Source organism: Macaca mulatta, chromosome 4 (assembly GCF_049350105.2).
Source record: "Macaca mulatta isolate MMU2019108-1 chromosome 4, T2T-MMU8v2.0, whole genome shotgun sequence".
In the NCBI taxonomy this organism is placed as follows: domain Eukaryota; kingdom Metazoa; phylum Chordata; class Mammalia; order Primates; family Cercopithecidae; genus Macaca; species Macaca mulatta.
This window is the reverse complement of record NC_133409.1, coordinates 150,598,533-150,606,314: the sequence shown is the minus strand read 5'-3', so window position 1 is coordinate 150,606,314 and position 7,782 is coordinate 150,598,533. Positions and strand designations below refer to the sequence as shown.

The 7,782-nt window shown below is 49.8% G+C and overlaps 2 protein-coding genes across 3 annotated transcripts; one reads left to right on the top strand and one right to left on the bottom strand.

Moving 5' to 3' along the window:
• The first annotated feature begins 862 nt into the window (after window positions 1-862).
• LY6G6D (lymphocyte antigen 6 family member G6D) lies at window positions 863-4,579 on the top strand. Of its 2 annotated transcripts, none has more exons than XM_015135992.3 (3): window positions 863-925; window positions 1,017-1,139; window positions 3,510-4,579. In XM_015135992.3, exons 1-3 carry the CDS (start codon window positions 871-873, stop codon window positions 3,731-3,733), a joined length of 402 nt encoding a protein of 133 aa, XP_014991478.1. In that variant the 5' UTR covers window positions 863-870; the 3' UTR covers window positions 3,734-4,579. The 2 variants fall into 2 exon arrangements, with proteins under 2 accessions (XP_014991478.1, XP_077856600.1); XM_078000474.1 differs by having other exon boundaries at window positions 871-925; window positions 3,389-4,579.
• Window positions 4,580-4,929: 350 nt separating this feature from the next.
• Window positions 4,930-7,761, bottom strand: LY6G6C (lymphocyte antigen 6 family member G6C). Its single transcript, NM_001194576.2, is given in 3 exon segments — window positions 4,930-5,237; window positions 6,024-6,134; window positions 7,553-7,761. Coding segments are annotated over 3 exon segments (378 nt in total). The 5' UTR covers window positions 7,605-7,761; the 3' UTR covers window positions 4,930-5,022.
• Window positions 7,762-7,782: the final 21 nt, after the last annotated feature.

The window sequence follows — 7,782 nt, the reverse complement described above, 5'->3', positions numbered from 1 at the left end:
AAGAAAGGAAGGCATGGATAGAATTTGGGGTAGGGGGTGGTGATAGAACCTGGAGGACTGGGGTTGAAGAAATTGGGAAGGAGGAAGGCCCATCTGGGGAATCAGAGCCAGCATGTACCAGGAGGAGTAAGACTAGGAACAGGGAGTGAAGATAGGGGAGACACAGGTGCCCAGGAGAGCAGCTTTTTTAAAAAACATTGATCTCAGGACCTCTTTACACTTTTCAAAGTTACTTAAGACTCTGAAGAGCTTTTCTTTATGAGGTTATATCAATATTTACTATATTAAAAATTAAAACAGATCATTTAAAGTAGGTATTATTTAAACAATAAAAATAATAAATTATTGCATGCTAACAAAATATGGTTTTGTGAAAAATAACTATTATTTCCCCACAGCACAGTGAGAAGCTGAGCATTGCTTTACATTTTTGTGAATCTAATGTCAGGCTTCGTGGGAGATGCCTGGGTTTTCCTATCTGCTTCTGCATTCAGTCTGTTGGGATATGTTGTTTTCATTGAAGTCCAGTATATGAAGAAAATCTGATCTTACACAGATAGTTGCAAAAGGAAGACCCTCAAGGACCCTGTGAAAGGGTATCAGGGATCCCCAGGGGTTCTTCTTGGTCCACAGTTTCAGGACTGCTGCTGGAGATAAAGGAGTTTGAGGACTCCAGAGGATGCTGAGGGCATGCCGTGGGGCCCCTCCCTGTCCCCACTGGGGCCCCTGGTGCCTGCTGGGGGAGACTCTTTCCTCCTTTTTTTATAGCCCTATAAAGCTCAAGGCAAGGGGGATATAAGGCAGGTAGAGTCGGGCTAGGGGAGGGGGGTGGGCGGGAGGTAGAGGCGGTCCTGACACGGGCAGACTGCGATGAAACCCCAGTTTGTTGGGATATTGCTCAGCTCCCTGCTAGGGGCTGCCTTGGGTAAGGAGGCGGCCAGCTAGCCTCTTACACAGGCCTTCTGCCAGCCAGCTCCACTGAGGGCCCAGGTCCAGCGCCTCTTTTCTCCTGCCAGGAAACCGAATGCGGTGCTACAACTGTGGTGGAAGCCCCAGCAGTTCTTGCAAAGAAGCCGTGACCACCTGTGGCGAGGGCAGACCCCAGCCAGGCCTGGAACAGATCAAGCTACCTGGAAACCGTGAGTCCTCCATTTCTCTCTCTTCCCACAGCCTTTCCCTGCCTCCAGCCCCACGTCAATCCTTCTGGCTTCCAGAACCCTCCAGGCTCAGTCTGGCTCTGGGCAGATGGTGCGGCTGTCAGAGGAGAGCAGTCTGTACCCCTTCTGGCTCCTGGCACAGAGCCCCTGAGAGGCCCACAGTCCTTGTGCCCCCACCTCTCCACCTCCTTACTCTCCCAAAGGAGTCTCATAGGCCCATTAGCTCACAGGTGAAGAGCTCTGGCCCTGAAAGGCCAAAGTTAAAACCAAACTTCAAAATTTCAGCATTAGTCAAGGACCAGGGAGGGGTATGTGTGTGTGTGTGTGTGTGTCTGTCTGTCTGTCTGTGTGTGTGTGTGTACATATTCTTAATATTTTATTTTAACGTAATTTTGGATTGACAGAAAAGTTGCAGAAATACTCAACTTTTCCTAATGCTGACATCTTACATAACCATGGTACAATTATCAAAATCACAAAATAACATTGATACAATACTACTAACTAATCTACAGACTTTATTTGATTTAGCAGGATCCTACATTGCATTTAGCTCTCGTGTCTTCTTTGTCTCCTCTGATCTGTGCCAGCTCTGTTTTTGTCTTTCATGACCCTGACATATTTGAAGAGCCCTGATAAATTATTTTATACCTAGAGTTTAAAAAAATCACTTTTAGGGCCGGTGCAGTGACTCACACCTGTAATCCCAGCACTTCAGGAGGCCGAGATGGGAGGACCACTTGAGCCCAGGAGTTGAGACCAGTCTGGGCAACATAGGGAGACCCTGTCTCTACAAAAAAAAAAAAAAAAAAAGATTAAAAAATTAGCTGGGCATGGTGGCACATGTTTGTAATCCTAGATACTCAGGGGGCTGAAGAAGGAAGATTGCTTGAGCCTGGGAGGTTGAAGCTACAGTGAGCCATGATCATGCCACTATACTCCAGCCTGGGGAACAAAATGAGACCCTGTCTCAAAAAAAAAAAAAAAAAAAAAATCATTTTTAGGCTGGGCTCAGTGGCTCACACTTGTAATCCCAGCACTTTGGGAGGCCAAGGCAGAAGAGTCACCTGAGGTCCGGAGTTTTCGGTAGAGATGGGGTTTCACTGTGTTAGCCAGTATGGTCTCGATCTCCTGACCTCGTGATCCACCCGCCTCGGCCTCCCAAAGTGCTGGGATTACAGATGTGAGCCACCACGCCTGGCCAAAAAATGTTTTTAAAAAATTAGCCAGCCATGGTGGCACACACCTGTAATCTCAGCTTCCTGGGAGGCTGAGGTAGGAGGATTACTTGAACCCAGGAGTTCGAGGCTATAGTGAGCTATGATTGCACCACCACACTCCAGCCTGAGTGACAGAGCAAGACCTTTTCTCTAAAAATAAATAAAATCATTTTTAGATTTAAAAAAAAAATTTACGTGCCAGATGCAGTGGCTCACGCCTGTAGTCCCAGCACTTTGGGAGGCCAAGGCAGGTGGATAACCTGAGGTCCGGAGTTTGAGACTAGCCTGACCAACATGGAGAAACCCTGTCTCTACTAAAAATACAAAATTAGCCAGGTGTGGTGGTGCATGCCTGTAATCCCAGCTACTTGGGAACCTGAGGCAGGATAATTGCTTGAACCCAAGAGGTGGAGGTTGCGGTGAGCTGAGATTGCACCATTGCACTCCAACTGGGCAACAAGAGTGAAACTCCATCTCAAAAAAAAAAAAAATTTACATATACTTGATATACTAAAAATTATTTTATAGAATGTCCCTCAGGCCGGGCACGGTGGCTCAAGCCTGTAATCCCAGCACTTTGGGAGGCTGAGACGGGCGGATCACGAGGTCAGGAGATCGAGACCATCCTGGCCTACATGGTGAAACCCCGTCTCTACTAAAAAATACAAAAAACTAGCCGGGCGAGGTGGCGGGCGCCTGTAGTCCCAGCTACTCAGGAGGCTGAGGCAGGAGAATGGCGTAAACCCGGGAGGTGGAGCTTGCAGTGAGCTGAGATCCTGTCACTGCACTCCAACCTGGGTGACAGAGCGAGACTCCGTCTCAAAAAAAAAAAAAAAAAAAGAAAAAAAAAAAGAATGTCCCTCAATTTATATTTATCTGATATTTGCCATGATGAGATTGAGGTCATGCATTTTAAGCAAGAATACTGCAGAAGTGACGTTGCGTCCTTCTCACTGCATCACATCAGGAGTTTACAGTGTCAATGCATTAACTTTGATCACTTGGTTTCAGGGAGGTGTTTTTTGAGGGGGCTGAAAATCCCTTTGGGCTCCTTGAAATCACATCTGCTCTGCCCCAGAAGGCAAGTCCTGAAGCCAGGAGTCCAACACCCCAGTTTCATTCTCTCTCTCAGCCCCAGTGACCTTGATTCACCAACATCCAGCCTGCGTCGCAGCCCGTCATTGCAATCAAGTGGAGACAGAGTCGGTGGGAGACGTGACTTATCCAGCCCACAGGGACTGCTACCTGGGAGACCTGTGCAACAGCGCCGTGGCAAGCCACGTGGCCCCTACATGCATTTTGGCTGCAGCAGCTACCGCCCTGACCTGTCTCTTACCAGGACTGTGGAGCGGGTAGTGGGAGTAGGAGTAGAGAAAGGAGCAAGGGAGCAAGGGAACAAGGGACATCCGAACATCTAATGTGAGAAGACAGGCATCCTTCTGTGAGTCATTAAAATCTATGCACCACTCTACAGCTGACTGGAAAATTGCATCTATCTTTGGTTGATGGGAGGACTTAAAGGGTAATATGGGGCATCCAGGTTCTAGTTTGGGGGTTACCAAGCAACAGCGGGCTTAATTACAGTGGTGCACTCCTTAACCAACTAAACCCCAAAGGACGATGGCTTCTCTGCCTTCTGTGGCTCCTGGATCCTGTTGCTAGGTTGAATCTTCCTTAGCAATGAGATTCACTGAGTGGGGTTGCCAGGGTTTTGCGAGCCTGAGTCTGGGTTTGCTCCCCTTTCTCCCATTTGCAACTTGGCTCCCAATAAGACTATTTTGAATTGAGAAAAGAAATGTAAAAAGTGTGATAAGTAAAAACTGCTTGGTGCCCTACTTACTAACCAGGCCAGGTGAGGCCTCTGACTCTAACCTGAGAGAAACTGAAGAAACAGGGTCTCGGGCCCCATCCCCATGTGCCTCTCCTATCCTGTCTGGAGAGCCCTCAAGCCAGGCTGCACCTTCTTCTTGGCAATACATCAGGGGTGTGGCCTAAATTTGGGATATGAGTTGTTGTGTGCCACCTGGAGACACTGGAAGGGAGGATGAAGACCTGAAAAACCTGTTTCTCCATTTGCCCCAGCCCAGCCTCCCAGGGAACCTCCCTGAAGGATTCCTGTGTAAGGGTGGGAGGTTGAGAGTATTATTTCCTGGGAGGTGACCTGACCCTTAGGTCTTCTGATAATAAATGTGCATTTTATCAGACTCAGACATTTATTACTCAAAACGGAAAGAGGTCAGTATGGGGGATGGGGTACGTATGGGAGCCTATACAGTGAGGTCATCAGGTCCTTGTGGGAGCCTTCACTGGGGACAAGACAGAAGCCCCATTTCAGGCCCAGATCCCAATCCCTTCTCAAGAAGGGGACAGTAGAGTGTAGGAAGCAAAGTGGGGAGCCCTTCTAGGAGCCAATGGAGGCCCTGGAAAGAAGTGGGAAGGGACCCGGAAAGAGCAGTGAAGGGTGTGAGGTGGGAAGGATGGATGAGGAGACCTCTCAGAACAGTGTTTAATGGGAGCTAGAGAGAGACCATTAAAGAAATGGGAGCTAGGGAGAGACTATTCTGTAAAACCAGGGGATATGGAGACACAGGGAGAGAGGCTCAGGCCAAGGCAGGTGGGAGGAGGGGCAGCCAATGGAATGAGTCTCAGTGCAGCAGCCAGAGGCCAAGGCCAGCCAAGGAGGTAAGGAAGACAAGGCCCAGGGCTGGAGTGGGCCGGGGGCCTGCACTGTTGCAGTTGTCCTTGTTGCAGCAGGTGGTGTTATATGTCAGGCCCAGCTTGCGGTTGGTTTGGTTGAAGGCCTCCTGACAGGGCTCTTCTGGTGTGCCACAGCGCAGATTGGAGAAAACCCACATCTTACCTAGGAGTGGGAATGGGCAGGGAATCAGCTAGGATGGGCACCTGGCATGCCTGTGTCCACCTCCCCACCCCATCCACCCACCTAGGCTTCCTTCCCTCCCAACTCTGTCCCTGGCCCTCCCCTTCTCTTTTCTCAGTCTGATCTTCCTCCTGCACGTCCTTACCCACCACTCCCCCAGTCCCGGTTCTATCACTTGCTGGCCATAAGGCCTTGGACCTGTTTCTCTCTCTCTCTCTCTCTTTTTTTTTTTTTTTCAAGACAGAGTCTTATTCTCACCCAGGCTGGAGTGCAGTGGTGCCATCTCAGCTCACTGCAACCTCTGCCTCCCAGGTTCAACCAATTCTCCTGCCTCAGCCTCCCGAGTAGCTGGGATTACAGGCACCCACCACCATGCCTGGCTAATTTTTGTATTTTTAGTAGAAATGGGGTTTCACCATGTTGGCCAGGCTGGTCTTGAACTCCTGATCTCAAGTGATCCACCTGCTTTGGCCTCCCAAAGTGCTGGAATTACAGGCATGAGCCACCATGCCCGGTTGTGTTACTGTCTCTTTTTGAGGCCGTTTTCTCAATATAATAATAGCAACCACATCACAGGGTTGTCATGAACACTAATTGAAAAAAAGACATGCAAAGACATAGAATGTTGCACACAATCATCTTTGGCCAAACAATATCATTGCTATAATCCTCTGCTTCTCTGTCTCAGTCTTAGCCCCATTTGGGCCTCAATCCTGGCCATAGAGTTTCCCACCTCCCTGCTCTCCCCACTAAGGAAGGGGATGTTACCAAGGTATGCATGTGTTGTCAGGCATTGCTGTCCTGGCTCCAGGCGGCAGGACTGCCGGTCCACACAGCCCAGCACAGGGACCTTGTAGCAGGAGTGACAGCGAATGTCAGCTGGGAAGACACAAGTCAGGCTGAGGTGGTCTCTGACTTACCTGGGGATAAGCTGAGCTGGGGGCGGGGGTGGAGGGTGGAGAAGAGCCCATCACATAGGTGCTCCAACCTGTTTGGCTGTTTGGTCTAGTAAGCACAGAGCAGATGAGTGATGCAGGGAAAATGGAAAGTAGGCGGCAGGTAAGGGTAGAGTTGTTGCTTTGTGAAAGACCCACACCCTACATATCTTCCTTCACTCCACCCCGTTTGGAGATGAGTCAAGAGGGACAGAGCTATGAACAAAAACATGGGGCTGGAGATAGATGGAATGTGAGGAAGATACCATGGGGAAAGAATGTGGGTGGTGAAGGAGGAGATGGAAACTTAAAAGAAGAAGAAATAATAAAAATGAAAATCATGACTGTTACAACACTGTCAGAAATGTCTTGGAACTTGAGGTTGGCGAGAAAGCCATTTGTGGCCAGCTTTAGCAATTTACAATTTACTCTTCATCTCCTGGAGCTGGCAAGAGTGTGGGAAGAGGAACCAGACCTGAATAGAATCCTCTCACCCCAGTAGCTCTTCAGCAGAAAGGAATGATACCTGAGAGACAGATCACCAGATTCCATCCTAGCACCTTATCAAAATGGAGAGGGTGGATACAGAAGGCGGTACCCCAAAGTTCCTGCTTCAGTTAATTCAAGGTTTGGGCAGGCAAGTTTGGTGACGCAGGGTCCAAGGGTGGAGGAGCCTGGTAAGTGCACCTCAGTGAAATCCACCTCACCCTGGAGGTGAGTGGCCCAGGTGTCCCTTCTTCAGAAGGTTCACGAAAATGCTCTATCTCCATGGAGGCTCTTAGATGTCACTGCAACCATCTAGAAAGCTTGTATCCCTGGTAGGGGAGTGGGTATGCAACCCAGGAGGGGAGTAGAGGGTATCTAGGAAAGGCCATGGCTGAGGGACTGAACATCTGAGTCCCTGATGGAGTAGATGGGGAGGGTGGGCTACAAAAGGAGCCTGGGACTGGATGCCTAGGTCTTTGAGAGGACAACTTACTGAGCACAGCAGATAGAGAAGAAGGCAGGTAAGCTAGATTCTGGAGAGCTGCATATTGAAGTGGGGCTGGTTGGGGAACTGGATACCTGAGTTTCCAAAGAGGGGACACCTTGGAGTGGGGAACAGGGGACCCAGAGCCCTGGCAGGTGAGAGAAATGGGTCTGTCTTGGAGGTGGGGAGGATGGATGGAGACCTGGCATTTTGAGAAACAGAGCAAGGAGGCTGTCATAGGGAAGCCTGGTCTTGGTGGCATAGGAGAGCTGAGCCAGTTGGGGCTGGGGGTGTTGGGATCCCGAGTGGTGGGTAGGGCAGGGAAGTGGGTAAAGCAGGGTGTAAAGGTCCTGACCAGGCAAACCAGGTCCTTGGGGCCCCCAGGTGCTCACCTGAGACCCAGCAGAGCAGAGCAGACAGGGTGAGCAGCAAAAGGGCTTTCATGGCGAGGATCCTGAGAATGGTGGCAACCACAGCAGCTGCTAAAGTAGAATCCAGCTCTGGGAGTTGAGTGGCCTTTTTGGAACTTATAAACCTAAAGGCTCCTCCCTTCACTGCCTCTGATAGCCCCTCCCTTCCCACTTACTACACAGCTGACCAGAGAAAAGACAAGGGGTGGGGA